The sequence below is a fragment of the Amblyomma mixtum genome, chromosome 3 (assembly GCF_055824585.1).
Source record: "Amblyomma mixtum isolate Tamu chromosome 3, ASM5582458v1, whole genome shotgun sequence".
Taxonomy (NCBI): Eukaryota; Metazoa; Arthropoda; class Arachnida; order Ixodida; family Ixodidae; genus Amblyomma; species Amblyomma mixtum.
The window spans coordinates 311,036,884-311,059,656 of NC_143014.1; the positions used below are offsets into that span (position 1 = coordinate 311,036,884).

The 22,773-nt window shown below is 45.6% G+C and overlaps 1 protein-coding gene across 4 annotated transcripts in view; it reads left to right on the plus strand.

Annotated features, from left to right (window-relative positions):
• The window catches only part of LOC149355596 (transcriptional adapter 1-like), a 42,812-nt gene extending 27,315 nt beyond the window's left edge, over window positions 1-15,497 (plus strand). For 3 of the 4 annotated variants that reach the window (XM_089583938.1, XM_089583936.1, XM_089583939.1), the window contains 3 exons: window positions 1,354-1,516; window positions 7,528-7,760; window positions 14,032-15,497. In XM_089583938.1, the coding sequence (XP_089440064.1) occupies window positions 1,354-1,516; window positions 7,528-7,698 (334 nt within the window). In that variant the 3' untranslated portion in view covers window positions 7,699-7,760; window positions 14,032-15,497. Of the gene's footprint in view, window positions 1-1,353; window positions 1,517-7,513; window positions 7,761-14,031 lie in introns of those variants that run through there. The other variant, XM_089583937.1, reaches the window with a different exon arrangement.
• The last annotated feature ends 7,276 nt before the right edge of the window (window positions 15,498-22,773 follow it).

Sequence of the window (22,773 nt, forward strand, 5' to 3'; positions counted from 1 at the left end):
GATTGACTCATTCCTGAGCAATGGGGGTTCGTTCTGGCAAGCATTGAATAATGCCCAGCCGAGGCACAGGCTTGGAAAATAGTGTAGAACCTTGTTGATGTGTACTGAAAGAAAGTGGGGGGAAAGAAGCATTGTGTGGGAAAATGTGCTAGCCAAAGCTACTCAGATTTTCAAAAATGTGACTCAAGGATGAAGTAAAGTCAAATCCTAATAATTCAGACTTCAAAGGGACTGAGAATTTGCTTGATTCACACGGAGTTGGAACAAATGAGGGGCTGATGCACTGCGTTGTGGGCATCATGACATTTGAGACGCGACAGTGCATTCTAGGTCGGGATGGACATCCCCATTTGCCATGACAGTACAGAGCAACATGGGAGGTAAACGCTGGGCACCGAGAACATGGCTAGAAGTAAACGGCACGTGCTTAATGGCATAGGTGATAAAGACGAGCTGTATGTGCGTACTTGATGCCGGCATGAGTGCAATTGCCATGCACTCAAGGTAGTCATGGGATCGATGGTCATGGTTCTTGCCATGCATCTTCTAAAAGCTGGGCTGGATGTGAGCCATTGCACCCTCCTATTTTGCTGACTGGGGCACATTGACTGTGCAGCTTGTTCGATCTAGCTTCGAGTCAAGATGCATGTTGGGATTGAGATGCATGTAATCTGTTTCTAACACATTTGCGTTGTCCTTGGTGCGACATAAACTTCACATCCTGTCCAATCCAGAGATGGTAAGAAAGCATGCAGCCGAGGTCACTCTCTCATTGTCGTCGTCGTCGTTTTTGGGTGCTTCACCTTCTTGAACTGGTATGCTGTGGAGAAGTTGCTTGCGTATTCATTGGTGCATTGTTGTGGCTTTTCGGATTCTTTGCCATTTCGCAGCTGGCAGCTGGCTCTTGATGTTTGCGTCGTGTACTACCGCCATTCTTAGCTTGCTTGTGTGTTAGTGCATCTTTTGTCGGCTGATATATGTATGGTGATATGGTATATGTATGGTATGATATACATATGATATCACATGATATCACATGATATATATCATATGATATATGTATATGATGATATATGTATGGCTGATATCTGATATGGTGATGTTATGAAGGAACTTGTGTTATCCATTAGTGTACTAAATGAAAAAAGAAGCAGTGCAACTCCATGTGACATTATATTGCTCACAGTACCGAGTGTATTAACTAGCGAATCGTATAAACTGGTGTTGTGTCTGCACGGTTCCAGCGTCCCAAATCTGGTCTGATAATTTTCGAGCAGACGGTGTGTATGTATTGGGTCTTGTTTTGTGCTCGTGCTGTCCGTGTGAAGAAGTGACGAAAGAGTGTTTCTGCAGCCGAGTCGCAGCTGCAGTGTCTCTGAAGGGGCAGCATCGACCGTGCCCACCCCAAGGTTTGGACCTGGCCGAGTGCAGAGCAGCCCTGGAAGTGGCGGCTGACCCCCACGAGCGGCCTCCCTATGAGCCCATCTGTTTGGCTGACTTGGTAGAAGCATTGCAGGTACGAGCTCTTTCTTTTAGATTGGTCTCCAGACTACCATGGCAGCGAGGTGTCAGAGTTGGGGGACACTAGGCAAACACCTTGCTTGTATAGGCCAAAATTGTTGAGGTGGACAGCTTTGTGATTGATGTTTAGTTCTGCCAAAGGCACCTTTACCTTCTGAGAATTGTCTGCAACATCCAGCCTCTTGCTGGAATGGGAGTTTCCTTCGTGCACCTATTCTTGGAATTGCCTCAACCTGTTGCAGACACACTTTGGAAAAATGGCCTCAATTCCCTGCACTTCGTTCAGCATAGCGGGGCGCAGTTCCCCTTAAGTTCATTTCACTTTCGAACGTACGATGTTTGCTTTTATCATGATAACAACATCGGGTGATGTAGTTCAACTTTGTGCCGGCATTTACGTTTTCAGAAAAGAAAGTTTCCTTAGTGCGCACAGTTTAGGAGCTTTGACTTGCTGTCTCCAGATGGCTTCACAGTCTGTTACACTTCTCGGGCACTGGGCTTATGACACTGAACTATACTTCATCTCTTAGTTCCTTGGAGCACTATGGAAGCTAGAGACCTTCTCAGTCAATCAGAAGAGCGCATTAAACGTTTTTCTCCGGGCCTCGTTGTCTGCTTGTCGTCCGCTCACAGAGTATGCAGATATGGCTCTAAAAGAGTGTAAATAGACGCTTTGTATGTATGCTAAACGTAAGCATTTTGCAGGATGTTACGCTTTTTCTCACACCCACACTTTTAGTTCAGTGTATGCAAGCGGAGATGCAATAATAGATAAATATTGGCGTACCCTTTGTATCGGAGCGGTGGCGAGTTCCACCTTGCCCGGTAAATAAAGTGGTTAAATATTTTATCTTTTTTTTGTAGCTGTCCATCTCCTTTCTTGAAGTTTGAATCCTGTTCTGTTACATTTTCTTCCCCGCCATTCAAGGCTATTTGTTATGTTGTAAGCTATATTAGTGCTTCAATTTTTGTGGCGTTTGATGGATTTTCACCATTCTTCCTTTCTTTCTTTCTTTTATTGATGTCCATTTTTACAAAATGGAGGAGGCCGAGGTAAAAGCTGCGACAGTCCAGCTTGAGAGGCCCTCGACCCCCTTTACATGTGGCAGCGCGGAGAAGCACAACATACAAAACATAACATACACAGGTCACCTGTCCCGGAAAAACAATCACTCAGATATACATAAAGATAAGATGAAAAAGAACTCTTACAACACACTACATAATCTGCTTTTGCACCATCAGTACTCCAATCTTCTCTCTCTCGTCTCTACAGCTGATGTGTTAATTTTGCTTTCACAATCCTTAAAACCCAAAGCTACTGGAAGGCTCAATATGTCCTGTCCGACATCTGGTTGTATAGCTTTGCAGTCTACCAGAACATGTTTAATGTTTTCTACACGGCACCCGTTTAGTACCTAAATGTCAGCTCCCTGTTCATACTCGCTTCTATATTGCCTGGTTCTAAACCTACCTGACCTAGCCTCGAATAGGATGGCACCACCACGTGAATTATTATACAGCATTTCCTTCTGGATTTCATTCTTACCAGCTCTGTACTCATGCATTGCTTCTTTTGTTCTCATTTTTTGCCTCCATGTAGCAGTCTTGGTTTCATGGACTTTCTGTTTGATGTTCGTTACTGCCCTGTTGTTGCCTGCGTAGTCTATTGTAAGCTTTCTAGTTCTTTTCCTCCATCACGTGTAAATGTTTTTACTGCACAAATACCTGAAGACTTTGGCTGTCCACCTCATTTCCTCCATTTTTCGTAGTCTTTCCTGAACCGATATTTTGCTCTGTGCTTGCCTCGCCTCAAAGGACAACCAACCTATATCTCCCTGCTTCGCTTGTTGTCTTTCCTTGGGCCCCTAAAGCTAAAGATTAGCCCATCATTCTTTAGTTAATTTCTTTGTACTTAAGCACAGTACCATGTTTGCAAAAGTCAGTTCCGGAACGATTACACCCTTCCACAATCTTTGTATTAACTGCATATCTATTTTATCCCCGTATTGTTCTATGCTTCGTTATGGCCGCATTCCTCTTTCCTTTCTCCTTGAGATGTTCATGGGTCTCTAAGTATTCTTTTTCTTCATTAATCTACACCCCGAGATATCTGTACTTCTCTCTGCGAAGTATTTCACTCTCCTGTATTGATACAGTAGAACCCCGTTCATACGTTTTTCACCGGACCGGGAAAAAAAAACGTAACAGCCGGGAAAACGCAACAGTAAGGAAAGCACTGAAAATTAATGAAAACAGTGCAGCTTTGACTTGAAACAATTCATTTCTGCAAATTGACCCTAGGACTTTAAAAAATCGAGAATGGTGGATTGCAGTTTCTTTCGCTCGCTGGAAAGAACAACGCGTTTCTCAATAGCAAAGGCCTCATTGCTGTCAGCGTCGCTTTGCGGTGCGGCCACACCGCACGCAGCAGTGCTGTGCAGTTCACGCGCTCACTGCAGTCCACGCTGAAGCGACCTTGTGCACAGCGTCAAGCACTGAAATGTTCGTAGGCTGCTCGCGGCGCTGCTCCGCATAGGCCGCCCTGACTGCCTGTCGCCTGCGTTTAGTATGTCCAGCTTTTCCTCAAGGGAAAGCGCCTGCTTACGCTACGCTATCACGCCATCAAAGCACAATAAAGATGTTGTTGCGACTGAGAAGGATGAAAAGGAAATTGCACGGGCCCTGCCGACTGGCTCCAGCCGAGCCACCACCGCTGTCACTTGCAGATAGAGGAGAGTTAAAAGATAAAAAGAAAGAGTGAAAGAAAAGACGCGCTGATAAGCGAGGCAGCCGCCCGCCTCCTCCTCACCACCTCCCACGATAAAGATCGCGGGGTTCGGCGTGCGAGGCAGATAGCCATCTAGTGGCGGCCTCTCCAACTCGCGTGCGGCTTCTTGCAGCCAGTTCCGTAGCCAAGCCTGGCCAAGACTCGTCAAAAATCAAAATGGCGGTTGGCGCATTGCCCGGGCGGGTTCGGGGTGCCCGGTTGCGACGTATCATGCGGGATCGTTCCTCGGCTACGACGTAACGGCGGGGTTCCCAATACATTGGATCCTATGGAAGCTATGCCGGGACCCGAAGAAAACGACGTAACAGCCGGGAAAACGCAGCAGTGAGGAACATAACAGCGGGGTTCTACTGTACTGTTCCAGTCCTGCTAGCATTAGATACCATAACGCCCAATTTTCGAACACTGAATACGAATCCAGTGTTTGCTGCTTCCTTTCCGCAGATATCCGAGAGGAGTTGTAGCTCGCTTTAGCTTCCTCCAAAAAGTACCACATCATTTGCGTACACTAAACCCGAAAGACATTAGGCTATTGTTGCTCCTTGTCGACTGTACGCTACATTAGACCTAGCTCCACTCTCCTCTGGCTTGCGTTTCATCTTTGCTATATAAGTCATGAACAGCAGTGGCGACAAGGGGCACCCCTGTTGTTCTCCATTACCTTTAGCTTCCTCTTTCAGTGCATCATTAAGTCCTGTGGCTACCATCACTAGGTTCCTGTCCCGCTTCGCTTCTTTCAACTTCTGCATCACCTTATGCATTACCTCCTTTAGCACCCTGCCCGGAAACGTGCCCGCCTGCACTCTGCTGTCATGCCTTACCCTCTCGAAAATTAGCTGCCTTGCACCTGTCCACGTTTGGATCACCAGTAATTAACACCTTGGCCTCACTCATCTTCCCTGTCTCAACTACTGCTGCTACACTCGTTGACACATGCTTTGTCTGTGCTATCGTCTTTACGTAGCTCGTACCCTCCGCATTTGCTTTTTTCTGCTCGTTGTGGGAGGGCAACATTTCGTTACTGTTCGCGCCCATGTGTTTGAGTGGTGACACACTAGCTAGCTGATTTTCTGTCGCTCACAACTTTATCTTCCGCAATATTTCTCATCTTCCTTTCCTCCTGCAGATGCTTTTCCAACTCCTCTGCACGTGAAAGCAGCTTGCTACCATCTGCTTCCATTTTAGCAATTTGGCCGCTGATTGTGCGCACCGGACACGGGAAGTCTCCGTTTGTGCATCCGCCTCGGTTTTGATTTTCATCTCGGCCAGCTTGTGCCCGTGTCTGCACTCCTGGCACTGAACCTGCACGTTTTGTTTGACTTTCCTTGTGTGTGCCCTTCTGCATCTGCCACGGAACCATGTGGTCCGTCCGTAGTACAAGATCGACCCTTTAAGATAAATCTTCTTCAGCACCAAGTTACCTGTTCCTGCACCACACGTGGTTATGAAACACTGCCCACTGGAAACCCCAAGTTTTATGCCTGAATAATTGTTGACCTTCTGCTTCTGCATACCAGCTGTCTTGAAATTGCGTAACAACAGCGACATGACATTTCGAAGAACTCGCAAGCCGCGCACCCCCGACGCCCCTCCACCGCCTGCCTCCTGTGAATGTGGACTCGCCTGTCTGTTTATACAGATATGATCCTGCCACCTGGGTCCTGCACGCTTGCTGTATGATTTTTTACGTATATCAGAGTAAGGCTTGTGTTCATGGAGTGCGGCTGTACTTTGAGTTCGCAACGCTCCTTCATGGCAGAGCCGCTCGAAGGGAACCCCGCTCACGCGTGCAGAAATTTACTCCATAGCAGTTTCGTGGTAGAGGCAGAGAACGCGTTCAGCCCCTTATAACAGCTACACTTGGAAAGAAAAACACTCGCCTTGGCCTAAGATTTCAAGCTGCTGATTTGAGTTAACCTTCAGTGTTGGACATGGAGACAGAGTCTATTTATACTCTTTTCCAACCATATTCGCATACGCCACAAGCAGACGACAAGCAGATGACGAGATGCGGATTAACATGTTTACTGCATTCTCCATATTGACTGAGGAGGTCTCTAGCTACCATAGTGCTGCAGGGAACTTATGAGATGGAGTATAGTTTCGGTTTTGCTTTCTTGAGCTTCGCGCCAGCCCACAGTGACAGTGGCTTGACCAGGCAGCATCAGCCAGCCAAATTAACCCAGCTGAGCAATGTTTTGGATGCTGGTTGGCACGTTTTTGATGTTTACCTTCCCTCTCTTTTTTTTTTATCGCCACTTCGGCACTGCAGAGCCGTTTCCTCAGGTTTCCTTCTCTTCTGTCCGCGTGGCTCTGTTCTTCCATTGCGCCCTCGTCATGTGGCGTTTGCTGTTAGTGCGGTGCCTTCTCATGAGATATGGTGCCGTTTATGATGGGTACAGTGTGGTAGCGGTGGAGCTCCATCACGTTGCACCGTGAAGAATGGGGAAGCCTTTAAATATGCAAGCAATAAGGCACTGATGGAAACTTGAAAAAATAGCAATTGCTGTGCTGTTCTCATCTCAAAATCAGGCAACAACTGCTCTGCCCAGTCCTTCATTAAATAAACTTACCGTGATGCAAGCAGTTCTTGGAAGTTTTTTCGGGGTCATTCAATAATTTTAACATTTTTTTCTGGACCCTTATAGTCTGAATTAAAGAGCTTTTGCTGCATTTGCACATGCCTGCAATAGAGATATACTATTACATAAATACCTTTAAATGTGTCTGGAGTAGCATGCGAGGCTCATAACCAGACAAACCTCTCCTTTATTCATTAAAGTCTCTCTCTCTCTCTTTAAACGTGCATCTTTTTAGTTTTTCAAGGATGAATTAGTTGATTTCGTTTAAGTATTGGCTTGACTTAGTTTCTTGCATGTTGAGAATAGTTTGAAGAGCTCATGAGGCGGAATGTTTTGATCATGCTCTAAGTAATGTCTCGGCAAGGGTAACAGGATAGGCATAGGCTTTGCTGGTGTCTGCAGAACCTACTGTGCTTGGAACGGGGAACTTGGATGGCTGGTGTCAAATACAAGGGCGTACTGTGCTTGATCCTGCCGAAGTTGCCCTTGCTTTCTGATCGCCAGAAAACAAGTGAGAGCAGGTATTTGAAGAAGCGAAAATATAAATGGGAGGAGTACTTTGCATTGCAAATGCGCATGTGAGGTGCTGCAACGAAGACCAGCATGCATGGTCCATTAGTCCCGGTGTTGCAGGTTCGACGTCACATCCAGCCCTCGCACACGGTCCACATGAGGGCCCTGGAACGCAGCCTGGCCTCCCAGTGGCATCCAAGCTATGCGGAGCTGCGGCAGGAGGACATCCATCACCAGGAGGAGGCATTGCGGACGCAGCTGCTCGACCAGCAGAGGAACCTGGCCTGGTGACGATTGGCCCCCCCTGTAGGGCTTCAATTGTAGCTGAATTTTGGCCTCGTGCATGCAATCAGGTGGGTGCTTAACTTGGGCTTGCTGATTCATTTGTGCAAAGCCAGAGGACAAGGGAGGAAGATGAGACGTTGACGCAGACAGCACTAGCTTTCAAACAAGGAAGTTAGTGCTGTGTGTGTCGTCGCATCTTGGCCCTTCCTCCCCCCTGTCTGGCCGCAGCCGATGTGACTGCTTGGATCAAGTTTACCTCATTTTAATGGATGGTAATTAGCACAGGCTGAGCTCCATGTACAGAGGAATCCCTGTGTGGTAAAGTTGCTTGAACCAGCGCAATTATTGAGTGCCATTACCACATCAGTTGTTAGTGGTGGCTTAGCTCCCAGGCTGTGGCCTAATAATGTAAACAATGCCCAGTTATGTGTGTTGCTGGCATGAAAAAGAAGTGCATATAAACATCATCATGTCTCGTACTAACGATTTCTTTTCGGTTCTCACATTTCAAGTTATCACATCATTTTCGGTTCTACATAAGCATTGAGTAAATACTGCAGCATGGTTTTCTGCACTGCCCTCTGCTGCTTTATTGCCAATGGAATGTCTCCAAGTGCTTTTCCCAAGCAGCAACTGCTTGAGCCTTGTTTGGTGTCTCAGCTCGCTCCAGTAGTCATCGCAGTGGCTCAGTGGTTGTGGGGCTCGGCTGCTGACCAAAAAGATGCGGATTCGATCCTGGCCACAGCAGTCGCATTTTGATGAAGGTGAAATGCTGGAGACCCATGTACTGTGCGATGTCAGTGCACATTAAAAAACCCCAGGTTGTCAGAATTTTCTGGAACCTATCACCACTACGGTCTTTCTCATAGACTGAGTCGCTTGGGGACGTTTAACACTATAAAATCAATCAACCTGCTCCAGAGGGTCTCAGAGGCTGGCATCCTGAGGTTCAAGATGAACTGCCCCACTTATTTCTTTATCTTTACGTGTTTGGGCCCTTGATGTTGGCACTGCATAGTCATACTACAACATTTCACGAAAGGTCACTGACTCCTTCGGCTGAAGCTTTGAATGCACACGAAATATATATACTGCAACTTTATTTTTAATTCCTTTACTAACGACATAAGATGACAATTGGTTGTGCATGTGAGTTCAGTTGAGGCGGCATTTTCACTTTATCATACCCCACTTTTCTTAAACCATATGCAAGACTGCTCAGTAGAGCTGTGAACGAAGCTGAGATGCTTGAAACTAACAGAGCCCATCTGGTGACAGTCACCCTTTTTTTCCTTTTTTACGAAGGTAAGTGACATGAGGAAGTGTAATATGGACAACTAAGCATGGAAGAAGCCTGTAAGCTGCTTAAAACATTGCCAGAAGCAAATTTGTACATAATGCAAAAAAAAGAAAGTAGTTGGTTTATTGGTTAATTGGGGTTTAACGTCCCAAAGCAACTCGGGCTATGAGGGACGCCATAGTGGAGGGCTCCGGAAATTTCGACCACCTGGGGTTGTTTAACGTGCTCTGGCATCGCACAGTACACGGGCCTCTAGAATTCCGCCTTCATCGAAATTCAGCTGCCGTGGCCGGGATCGAACCCGCGTAAGTGTTATTTAGAATGCATGGGTATTGCACAGTAGCCAAAATAATGACTTCACTAACTTTACAAATACAGTACACTTGCAATAAGGCAGTCTTGGATAAGACAAACTGTGTGACACTTGGGGGGACAGGGTCTTAAAAACTACTACCAGCATGCAGGTGTATCATGGAGTGCTGATTAGAGATATGCTTTTAGATTTCCAGTATCTTGCCTTGAAGGAAATGTATGGCAATATAACATATCCTTATTAAGTCATTTCTTACAGGCTGTTATGGTTGTTTCTCAATTAAAAAACGCTTTTTTAAAAACATGCAGACATCTGCAAAGGCCACTGCACATCCTAAAGCCAAGAAAGAGCCTATAAATTCATTTTATTGATCAAAAATAAATCTGAAAGAGAAAACAATGTGTGGTAATTAGCTCATACCTGACCTGATTGCTAATCTAATAAATCTAATAACTGCTAATAAAGGAAAGCTTTTGGTTATATGGTGAACCTTTGATAATGTCTGCATATTCTTAAAAAAAACTTTCTTTAACTGAGAAATTACTGTGAATGCTCGTAAAAAATCACCTAATTAGATTGTTATTTTGTCATATATTTCCTTCAGGGTACATGCGGGTCCTTGAAGACCTTGAAAACCCTTGAATTTGGAAGAAGTGTTTTCAAGGGCCTTGAGAGTCCGGGAATTTTTGTGGGGTCCTTGAAAACCCTTGAATTCTGGTGTGGTGAGGAAGGTGGCCGTAGAAAAATGCTAGTATCCTTTACATTTTCTTTTTTTATAAATTGTCTTGTTGGAGATAACTTTACCGGAACTCCACCTCTGCGGCTTTGATCGCTGTTCCTTCGGCAAGAGCTCTGCATAAAATGCAGACAAAGCCCCACTGTCTCCGCCCAACGCCGCACATGGCTGCCGTAACCTGCCCCAAGAGCAAGGTTTGGGCGTGAAGTGAAAAGAGAGACAGTGCGAACGTGGTTCGGGCAGCGAACCTGGTGCGCCATAAGCTTAGGGAGCCTCCTACACAGTTGCGACGCAAGCGGTTCACCACCACACAGCAAGCACGCGTGCATTGCTCCGCTAACGCAACGCAGGGTTCACTTAAATCCACCCTGTAAAATTTTCTGTCCACCATAAAAAAAGGCAAAGTTATAGGGGCTTCAGCATTGCCCACAGCTGTGCTGCCGTGCAGGAAATTTTCCTTTATGTGGGCAACTGTGATCGAGTACTGCTTGGCTCGATATACATACATAAAGCTCGCACCAGAAAAGTTGAAACAGCATTTTTGTTAGAATGATTTCAAGCAAAGACTGAGCATGCTCGCTCAGGTGCCAATCTTTTCTCAACGATGTCGCGCACAGGCACGTCTAGCGACGGACTACGCTGCTGCTTGGCCGTCGTAGTTGTTGATAGGCCTAGCCTGTTTCGCACTGAAATCGCAGCCGACGGCGCGCGTTAAAGTGGCCAGAGCTGAATGAAAGGTCTGCTTTTGGTACGGCTAGATGTCAAATTCATCAGCTTATAATAAAATAAAGATGTGGTCAAGTTCCGCGACGCTTTCAACAACGAAGCTTGCAGACGCAGGACAGATGTGAAGTGCAGCTGCGAGTAGAAACGGAGAAATTAGTGGTATCGCAGTTACCGCTCTTACTAGCAACTCTTTTTTGGTAAACGGCCCTCAAGAGAGGTTTATTTTTTGCATTAAAAGTCTCTTGTGCAATAATGCTAGATATGCAAGATGTAAGAAATGTTTCTTTAATAAAATGCTGTGTTGCTAAGTCCTTGAAAGAAATAGTCAGGGGTCCTTGGAAGTACTTGAAAATCCTTGAATTTCATGGCTGAAAACCAGCATGAACCCTGTTCCTTCCAGTGAAATCTAAATGCATATTTGAAATCAGCATTCTATGATATACTTGCATGCTGAGTTTCAGCAAGATAGGCAGACAAATAAACATCAAGTTTTTAAGACCCTCATCCCCCTTAAGCATCCTGGAAGCCCTTCGAATACCCTTGGAACAGCGTCAAGCTTCAACTTGGACAGCTCACAAATGCGCACATACAGGGAATCAGCTGAGAAGCTGCCAATTTCTTTTCGAAGGATGGTGCATCTCCACTCCTCTAAGTTTGGTGTCAGACAGGAAAAGAAAAAGCTGACACTTTTGCGCCGTTGCCCATGTAGCCGGAACGGCCGTGCATCACACAACAAAGGGAAGGCATCATTCACAGTATGCGCTCATTTCACAACAACACAGGCATGCACATACTTTTACATTGCATCTGTTAATACACCGGGACAAGAAAAGACACAACTACATATCACAAAATACGCATAGGCGGCCGCTTGCCAAAACATTATCCTCTGTTGACGGCAGCGCCGCTGCACGGCCGGTTTGGGCAGCATACGAAGCTCCCCCATTGAGTTATGGAGAAGTTTCATGACCATAAAGCTATTGAAGGACTCTGCCAATATCATACACCTGCAATGCTCTTTTCTTTAACTGTGACGCAAAATGGATAGGACCATTGTTTTCGTTTTTTGGGGGTTTAACGTCCTAAAACGACTCAGACTATAAGGGGTCGCCGTAGTGAAAGGCTCTGGAAATTTCAACCACCTGGAGTTCTTTAACATGCGCTGACATCGCGCAGTACATGGACCTCCAGAATTTCTCCTTCATTGAAATTTGACTGCCGTGACGGGATTGTGCCCATGTTAATTTTATTATGCTTCCCATTGATCAACACCATATGCTCCTTAGTTTTGGGGACTGTAAGCTGCCTTCACATGTGTTTCTAGTATGTGCTTCCAAAATGAAACTTAGCCATTCTTCCATTTTGTGCAAACATTTATGCAGCAGCACCTTCAGTATTTATTCATGCTGCGTAACCGTGAATGCAAGATCTGCTGCACGTGCTTTCTAGCCACTCACTCTGGGCAATGCATAGCGTGATTCTCGTTATGCCCATCCTCTTTTCGATCTCTCCTTGTGTGGTGTCCATTTCAGGAAACTTGTGAATGGAAAGCTGAAGCCGTAGTCTTAGCCTATGCTGTATCTAATAATTTCCTTGAAGCGCTATGGAAGCTAGAGACCTCCTCAGCCAATGAGGAGAGTGCATTAAACGTGTTCCTCTGCGCCTCATCGTCTGCTTGTTGTCTGCTCATGTCATATGCGGATATGGTTGGAAAAGAGTATAAATAGACTCTGCATATCGAACACTGAAGGAACGTTAGGTAAGAATAGTGTATGCATGGTTATGTACGCTAAACGCGAGCATTTTGTTGGATGTTATGCTGTTTGTTATATATGCAGACAGAGACGTGATGAATCGCATAAATCCGTGTGAGGGCTGCTCTTGTGTACGGGCCGCACCATGTTTTCCCGAAGAAATATTTCAAAAAAAAAAAAATCCTTGTAACTGCATGTTAACTGCATGTGCATTGTTGTTTTCGTATGCTGTTTTTTTTTTCTTCATGAATTGCCACCGAAGGTTGGAATTATAGCACGATTATTATAGCACCTTAACAGCTACACGGCTGGCTTTAAATTGATAGTCTTAGAGTTTGCTTTCAAATATGGCAAGCATGCTGCAGGCAGGAAATGCGACGTGGATGAGAAGTACGTTCAACGATGGTGCAGCCAAAAGGATGCGTTAAGGAACACAAGGTGCAAAAAAGTGTGCATTCTGAGGCAAGTCGTGCAAGTTTCCCAGACTGGAAGAAGAGCTGCTCTGCTATGCGATGGAAGTGTGGAACGTCTACATGTTGACAACAGACATGCTGCATGTGAAGGCGTTAGCTTTGGCACATGCAGAAAGCATACTGAGAAAGGAGTTCAAAGCTAGTGCTGGCTGGGCACGAATATTTTTAAAGAGGAAGGACCTGTCCTTTCAGCCGCTTCTTCCCTGATTGAGGTGTTGCTTTTGCTTGGAAAAAAAAAAAAAAAATCTTTTTCACACATCGCATACACGAGCCGCACCCTGAAAATTGGCCCTCGAATCTGGAAAAAAAAAGTGCAGCCCTTACACGTGTTTATACGGAATCTTCAGCCTAGTGGCACCATCTTGCTTTAAGAACTGGAACAAATTTGTCCACACACCGACATTCTTTAGACCTAGGAGCGGCAGAATTATCACTTGGTAAAAAGTAGAGCAAATATATAGCTAATGGATTTCGCTGCAGATGAGATGAGACAAAACGAAAGCCTGATGCCCATTTATGACCAATGAAAGTACTGAAAAACCCAGTAACAATGTCAAATTTGCTTATAAGCGAGGGCCTTGCTACGAAACACGCGACATTGGAAACGCCTTTTTAGCTTGCTCAAGAGTCGTGCGTTCTGAACTCTGGAAATAGCGTACGTAATGTGAGCATACATTAAGACGCGATTCGAAGTAGCATTTGGCGTATGTGCATTTTCGAGCACATTATCCCATGTGCTCATTTTATACTGGCACTACGTTCCTGAGTCAGAATGTTGCCTCTGCACTCATTGCAGCTTTGGTGGTGCTGCAAGGAACTGCCACTAAGATAGAGTATAAATGAGTGTTCTTGTGTTGTTATCACTGGCAGTTGATGGATACTTGCTAGCATGATGAGTTGCGCTGTTTCTGTGCTGCCTTTTCAAAACGTTGTGACTGCATGCTGTATAAATCCTCAGTGCTGCTGTTTTAAATCAGCACGCAGCTATGTATGTAACATTAGAAAACTTTCTAAAATATTCATCCTTTTTTTTGCAGATGGAGGACACATTTCCTTACCGCCTTATTGGAGGGTTGACTCTGTTACCACAGCCAGCTTGAGATTATGCTACACTGTGCACAGGAGTCTCTCTGCACAGGTTTTTCACGTATTTATATTTTTGACACCTTTAGTGCTGCATTGCTTAGAAAATATTGTGCATTTTTTGAAATTTTTGACACCTTTAGTGCTGCATTGGTTAAACATTGTGTGTTTTTTGACATGATCTTTTACCAGCGTGATAGCGTCTGTGTTTGTCAGTTCTTGTATTTCTGCTTTTGTGTTATGTTTGGATTGTGAAACATTGCTTACAAAATATTGTGCATTTTTTGAAATTTTTGACACCTTTAGTGCTGCATTGGTTAAACATTGTGCGTTTTTTGATATCATCTTTACCAGCGTGGTAGCGTCTGGGTTTGTCAGTTCTTGTATTTCTGCTTTTGTGTTATGTTTGGATTGTGAAACATTGCTTACAAAATATTGTGCATTTTTTGAAATTTTTGACACCTTTAGTGCTGCATTGGTTAAACATTGTGCGTTTTTTGATATCATCTTTACCAGCGTGGTAGCGTCTGGGTTTGTCAGTTCTTGTCTTTCTGCTTTTGTGTTATGTTTGGATTGTGAAACATTGCTTACAAAATATTGTGCATTTTTTGAAATTTTTGACACCTTTAGTGCTGCATTGGTTAAACATTGTGCGTTTTTTGATATCATCTTTACCAGCGTGGTAGCGTCTGGGTTTGTCAGTTCTTGTCTTTCTGCTTTTGTGTTATGTTTGGATTGTGAAACATTGCTGACAAAATATTGTGCATTTTTTGAAATTTTTGACACCTTTAGTGCTGCATTGATTAAATAAACATTGTGCGTTTTTGACATCATCTTTACCAGCGTGACAGCGTCTGTGTTTGGCAGTTCTTGTCTTTCTACTTTTGTGTTATGTTTGGATTGTGAAACATTGCTTACAAAATATTGTGCATTTTTTGAAATTTTTGACACCTTTAGTGCTGCATTGGTTAAACATTGTGCGTTTTTTGATATCATCTTTACCAGCGTGGTAGCGTCTGGGTTTGTCAGTTCTTGTATTTCTGCTTTTGTGTTATGTTTGGATTGTGAAACATTGCTTACAAAATATTGTGCATTTTTTGAAATTTTTGACACCTTTAGTGCTGCATTGTTTAAACATTGCGCGTTTTTTGACATCATCTTTACCAGCGTGATAGCGTCTGTGTTTGGCAGTTCTTGTCTTTCTACTTTTGCGTTATGTTTGGATTGTGAAACATTGCTTACAAAATATTGTGCAGTTTTTGAAATTTTTGACACCTTTAGTGCTGCATTGTTTAAACATTGTGCGTTTTTTGACATCATCTTTACCAGTGTGATAGCGTCTGTGTTTGGCAGTTCTTGTCTTTCTACTTTTGTGTTATGTTTGAATTGTGAAAAATAAAGGTTTGTGTTTTTGGCATAAGATTGTGCACAGTGTGGGCTTGCTGCTCCCAGTACTGCATGCATTTGCAAGTGGCACTTCTTTTGATGGCAGATATTACACTCTGCTTGCAAATGATATGTTTCATTAACCTGCAGCAGCAGCACAGCAACTTACTGGGGTGGAAAAGTTGTCTGATATATTTGTCATTCTTTTTTCGTGAGCACTGCTTTATGTGCAACTACCCTGTATTAAAGGAATAGGGAATAAAAAATTTACTACCAAGATTTATGGCCCAAAGGATAGCTCTGGCACTCAAAGTGACCAAAACAACTCTTTTAAAACAGAAGTTAGGGCAGAGTAATTATTTGAATGAGTATTTCTCCAATCGCCGCACCTAGCGGCTGCCTGTGAAAGCTCTGACAATATGAGATGTGACGTCAACCCTACCCGCCGCAAGCTATTGCCAGTATGCACCGTATGAAAGTGGACTTGTCTGATGTGGACTTGTCTTCATTCTACAGTCCATTTCATTCGACTTCCTAGTGTCCATGCTTCATAATTTTCTGCCTGTATCTTGTAGTTGTATACTTTGGGGGACTACTTACCTGATTTATTCAGAGTTAATCAGAAATCCCATAATCTACAACGACAGTGAACAGAGACTGCACCGGTATTGCCATCTCATTCTGGACAGGAGCGAGCTTGTGATGCTTTGACTGATCCTGAGATACTGCATTTCTATCTGGCTTCCACGTATGGTACTGCTATCAAAGATTGGCGCCTGGCGCACTAGGTAAAGGTAGAAGGCAGTACGAGGCAAGTGTGGCTTGTAGATGGAATCGTCAACCATAGGCCACAAGCTATCGCCAGCACAGATATTGACAGCTTGAAGTCTCTGAAAAGGCTGTGCTGCCGCATCCCTCCTCTAAATTTTTGTCTGCGAAGGTCTGGTTTAGCACTTCTCCCCTCTGTGCATTTTTCCGTGAACCCAAATCTATACATAATTCCTGGCACTATTGTCGCTGCTTCACGTTTTTGAGAAGGCATCTCGGTCTTAGCTGGAGCAGTCTGCTCTTGCTATCGTTTGGCGCCACCACACCTTGGTAGTCTCAAGTCTATTCTGCTGTTCAAAATTTCTTGCTTGAATCTGAACGACTGCCTTGCTAAATCTTACAATATTTTCTTTTCTGTTTGTAGTTTCATTTTGAATTACTTAATTTATTATTTATTTGCAATTTTTTTAATCATGTTCCTTTTCAAGTCCATGCCCTGCTTGAATTAGAACCTGCCTATGTTACACTCCCATGTGTGTTTCATCTTCCTTTACTATATTTGTTTATTACTGTTCGTACATGTACAGCCTTTGTCAAAAGTTTAGAGCCCAGGGGGTTTGCTTCAAAGCACTATTGTGGCACTCCTGTAGCACTAATGGAAGTCCTGCGCATCGGAGGGAGCAGGACCAAAAATCTTCTTACCTTCAGGAAATTTGGGACGCTGAGGACGCATTACGAGCGAAGCAATGCAGTCCAGAAGCAGACCCCCTGGGCTCTAAACTTTTGACAAAGGCTGTACATGTGAATAGCAGTCTATGCTTACCAATTCTTGGCTGATCTTCCACTATGGGTACGTGCCATTTTTTTTTTAAGGCTCGCCGCCATAGTAAGGCCAACAATAATCACACGCCATTCTGGCAGCTGGGATAAAGGCCTTGAGATGCAGCTGGTGTGCCTTCCTTCTACGTTTGTGGTGCCGAAAGCCTGGAGGTTAACCGGAGGTCTCCTGCTGAACCCTCCAGAAGGAGAGGAATGTCTTGCCGACACCAGATGGACCACTTCAAAGGCAAGCATACCGTCCAGTGCGCTTTGCACACCCAGCTGCAGAACAAGGCTTGTCTACTGATCAAATCGGCCGTCACTCTTCCCGCCTTGAAACTGGTTCAGGACTTGCAACGATGGCTTACGTTCCCTGAATCAAGAGCTCGAGGCATTTCTTTCTGACGAGGAGGCGGTGGAAGACTTAACATCAGTCCTACAATAGATAGTTTTTCACGTGAAGTCATGGGCACCATGTTTCGATGCAGCAGTCTAGCAGGAAATGGTCCTCTGTCCCGTGCTGTAGGGAGTGGCCACTTCAGCACTAGCGACCCTGCACCCTCTCTCCAACTTCCCCCATTCACACATCAGCACCACTAGGTCGAACAATGAACAACCAACACACCTCGGCACCGGGGACAGTGGGCCGTCTCCCCACTCCTTCTTAGCCTCTGCTGCATTGCCACAAAAAGTAACTGGTTGGCTGTAAGCGGATTAGGAAAACAGGCTTTTGCCGCGCTTTCTGGACCCAAAGATAGTGGCTGCTGTGACGTCAATGCAGACTTTGTATACGAAATTAACAGTGCAGAGACTGCGCTACTGTACTACCACATCGAGGTTTTTCAGGCGGCACTCCTGCTATGCATATCTCTAGCCGTTCTGCCGTCGCTGCTACCCAGTTCCCTGCAGCAGATTTCCCACCTTCCGAGAGCGCGACTGCTGGACTACCAGGCCGTGTTGGCTCATGGCTGCTGAAGTTAGACTTGCTCCGCTTTGGCGGCAACGTGTCTCACTGGCTGGTCTTCTGGGACATGTACAGTCGTCCACAGACCTGTCTAGAGCGCTTGAACTCTGTGCCATCTGCACTCCGCAGCGCGCAGAGTGATGTTTAGAGGCAGCGCCTGGTTCAAGATAGCGGATCTCTTGAGTATCGTCTGAGCATCAGAGATATGTTATCTCGAACCAGGTGCTGCAGCTAGAGGTTGCTCTGCGCGCTATGGAGCGCAGACTGCACGGAATCAAGTGCTCTAGACAGGTCTGTGGATGACTGTACTACCACCACGCCGTCTACACCAACCTGGTTGATCATTTCCATTACTTGAAGAGTGCTCAGTAAACCGGCGGCAAAAGCGACGGAAGCACTGAAGTCTCGGGGAAGCGTTGTACGTCACTGCCATCGATATCTTGAAGACGTGCTTCGGCAGCCATGCAGATTACTGTACAGTGTTACTTGGCTAGCCTCCGTACACTCAAGCCCATCAAGTCGCCTGACGTGGTGACTGCTTTATGCAGTCTCCTAGGCTACATGTATATCAACATCAGAGGACTGCAAGCACTCTGCTAGAGCTTTTGTACTCGGCCATGCTTGTAGAAGTCCCATCAAGGGCATACCGAGTGGTGTCATAATCGACTGCTACAAGCAGCAGACCCTCGAGCCAAACGTTACCGAACATTAGGCAACAGAAGGAGCTGCAACGATTGCTGGGCCACCTCCGCATAGAGGTGGAAGTCTGGGACACGATGTAAGAATACATTTAGGCACTGACGCTGCGCCCGGCGGTGCGACCAGACCTTGTTCGCTGCTCCTTGCGCTTCTCTCGTAATGCGGACAGATGGCGCCAAAAGATGGGGGCTTGTTCAAGATTCAAGATGCTGAGGGAAAATGTTTAGAGGGAGACAACGCTGTGAACTACATTACGTCAGTTATAGTAGTCATTTAAGAACGACGATAGAGTAACCTCCCCAAATGAGGGAGCAACACAGGACAGCACAATAGAGAACAGCTAAGAACTGACTACTCTTAACTGGAAAAAGGCAGAAATATTCCTAAATCTGCATACGCAGGGATAGACGAAAATTCCAGTCAAGCTGATTAATGAACTTGGCCCAAAACGCATTGGAGGCAGTCATAATAAATAAGCAAATTCCACACAACTGGAGACAGTAAAATGAATTTGATTGTCACTGCAACGCGACAATATTGTACTGTTAGCAGATAACCAGGAAGATTTGCAAACTCCGGTTAATTGTCGTGGAGACGAAGGAGACGCTCTAGGTTTCAGTTCTGGTGCAACTAAGTCAGATGTGATGATTTTCAATGATACAACTGATCAGGTGCTTACAATACAAAGCCAAGAAATACTCATAGTGGCCGAATACAACTATCTCGAGATATGGGTCAACAAAGGGCAGATATACACAGAAAAGCATGAACAGTCTCTGAAGGCAAAAGGGCGATGAGATGCCGGGGTAATGAAACGGCGCATTATGAGGGTATAACAAATGTGAAAGTACTGAGAGGTATTTTGAAAGGAATAATGGTGCTGGGGCGTACTTTCGGGAATGCGGTTCTGTAAGGGGAAAGTTCAGTCAAGATTAGAAGTAAATCGAAGAGCTGTTGGAAGATTAGCACTAGGTGCCCACGGCAAAACCACAAACGAGGCAGTACAAGGGGATATATGGGCTGGGCATAAAAAATAAGAAAAACGCCTGAGGAAATTGGACGGTAACAGGTGGGCAGCTAAGGTATTTAAATACTTATACAGAAAAAGCATTGACACAATGGCGGAAAAGAACTAGGAAACTAACCAGTAAGTGTGTCGGACACGAGGATGGAGAAGGAAAGAGCATTAAACAACAGGTTAAAAATGTGGAAGGTAAAAATTGGATGAATTCAATGGAAAAGCAGCATAGTGTAGAACTATATTGATACTGGAAAATACAGATCAGGCAGGAAGCATTCTATGATAACTAATGAGGCAGTGCCCTAACTCTTTGAAGCTAGGCCAAGGTGTCTGAGAACGCGCAGCTACGAAAAAGTTTAAACGAAGAAGACACGTGCTGTGTGTGGTAAATCTGTAAAAACAATTCAACATCTCATACTCATTGCAAATGTGATGGTATCAATCCGGATGTCGATGCAGGTATATAGTCACCATGGAGGAAAAAAAACTGAGGAGGGAGTGTCCGGCGACAGCCTTGGAGCCTAGTCTTAAGAAGTAAAAATGTGGTAAAAAGAGAGTTTGTCCCCCTCCCCCGTGATCACGCCACGTGATAGTGTGCGGTAAAATCTAGCCCCCCTGCGTGCGCGGATTAGCGCGGCAAACTGACTGTAGATCAACCTCCTTGCTGTAGACGCTCCGCGCCACAAAAGCCGCGCATACGCGCGCACTAAAACATACCAGAACAAGACATAAAGAACTGACTTGGAGAGCGAAAAAACAGGGAGAAAACGGCTTCATAAACACTCGGCTTGCGAACGCTGGCAGCATGACGTCACGCTCCCTCGTTATTTATTTCCCTAGAATCCGTTGTGGAAGTTAGCAAAAAGCGCTTGGAAGATTGGTGGCCCAAAAGCAGAGAGGTGACATAAGGTTCGAAGTGTAGAGAAACTTAACGCAAGAAAATGGTAAATTTGAAAAATTTACAGCGCAGTTAAAAAGAAAATGCCCCGTTTCAAAGGGGACGCTCCTTTCTCCCATCCATCTATCCATCCATTGTCTAGTCGCTGCATTGAGGAAATGAGTCGCTGTGATGCAGCGGCTAAACAGGTTGCAGGTGTTGCACGATCGTTAGGTGCCGGAGCGTGTACGTGAGCTTTAAGTGCGGCAAGGCACAGAATAGGGTTAAAACTGTCGACATCGAATTATTTTGGGCGACCTTGTGGTTTACTTGCTGGGATTGCATGAATGGGTGGAACAGCAGTGAAGACGCTGCCCTGCGATACTTCCGAGCTCGTTATCGAAATGCGTTCATTCCACAGTATTTTTCGTTCATCCTCAAGAATGCTGAGAGCATAGTTAACTATACCGACTCAAATATAAAAAGTCGGCCGCACAGGGGCCGAAAGGAAACCATGCAAGTGTGCATTTGCGACGTTTTAATGGCTAGTGCTGTGAACTTATAGCTACGCGACGCGAAAATGGTTAGTGGAAATCCCTCTGCCAAGCTGTACAGCGGGTGGAAACTGGCCACGAAATCACCGACCGAAATTAATTGCTCCGCTGCCATGGCATGTACAGGGAACACACTTAAGTGCATGAGGAACCGCCTTCAAGTTTCATGGTGGAAGAAGGGCATGTTTCTTGATGAACTGACACGCATCATCACTTGAGCGACACGCATCATCGCAGTTTCTTTTGAGGGCTTCACAATTAATGGATCGGCGTCTTTTTTATTTTTTTACAGGCCGTCCCTGAGGGCAGTGCGGCAGCGCGGGTGCGGACCGCTTGCAATTATCTACTTGGCACACGTGGCTGCGGACTCGTTTTCTGGGAGTCTTTTTTGAGCTTGCTTGTTTTGTCAGATATTTGGGACACCGGGGAAAAATACTGAGCACAGCATTCGCCAAAAGAACAGGTTTTTTGGGTGCATTTAAAGTACCTTGCCATTGAACTCGGCGTAGTACATACGGTTTTATATCGTATGCTCGGGAAAGTGCTTTGCTCAGACGTGGTCGCTCGGTTGCAATATCCTATCCGCTCTGGGGATTGCCTGGCGGCAAAGTTCTAGGCAAGCAGGCTCCGACGGAGCTTTAAAAACTGACACTTGGTCCGAACAACTCTTGTATCCTGATCTGCAGTTGGGTACGAATCACTTCTTACCCATAATCGCGTCTAGTCGGCTTCTGGACCCGGCTGGACTCCTCGGGTGTGCCAAAGCAACAGCCAACACATCACAGCCACCATGCATGTACTATCGACGACAAAAGTGGTATACTCAACGCGGCGGGAGCCGGAGCAACGGAAAACTGCGGCATTTTGGCGAGCTAGAAAAGCACGAAACATTGAAACGAGCCAAGCGACATGCCTGCTGATAATAAAGGTCACGCATTGGCTGTCTCGATCCCAGGTGCCGCCTGTAGATGGCGTTGCAACGCAGTTTTCCGTTTCTCCGGCTCTCACCGCGTGGAATATACCTCTTTTGTCCCCGATAGTACATAGGCCGCGACGACCGTCCATGGCGTCGGCCCGCGCCTCCACAATGCCTGCCACAACGTGGAAGCCGAGAACCTAACGCCCACACCTTGTGATGCACTCTAGCAGCGCAAAACACCGACAAACACAGCCTAAAACGACACCGAAAGCCAGGCAAACCATTAGCCGCGTACGCCAATCCGCAAGTGAATAGCCATTAGGGTGCCTGGATGCTCGCCCTCGCCCCCGCTCCGTTCAGGGTGGGGACATTCTTTGAAGGACCTGTTGCCGCCTCGACCGGTTTTCGTAGCCGCCGTCCGCCATTGCCTAGCCCACACTCCGCGGAGCCAGCACGTGTGAACTTCGCGCGGCCGCCTGGCCGTGGTTTTCGGCACGGAATGCCTGGCTGCTGTGTGCCGCTGTGCACCAACCTTTCTAAAAATGGTTGGAAGATGTATCACTTTCCGACGGAGCCGAAGAGAAGACTTCTGTGGATCGCAAAAGTCAAGCGTGATAAGTGGCAACCGACGAAGGGATCTGAACAAAATGTTGAGACCCAATCTTGAAACTTGCGAACAGCACAAGGAA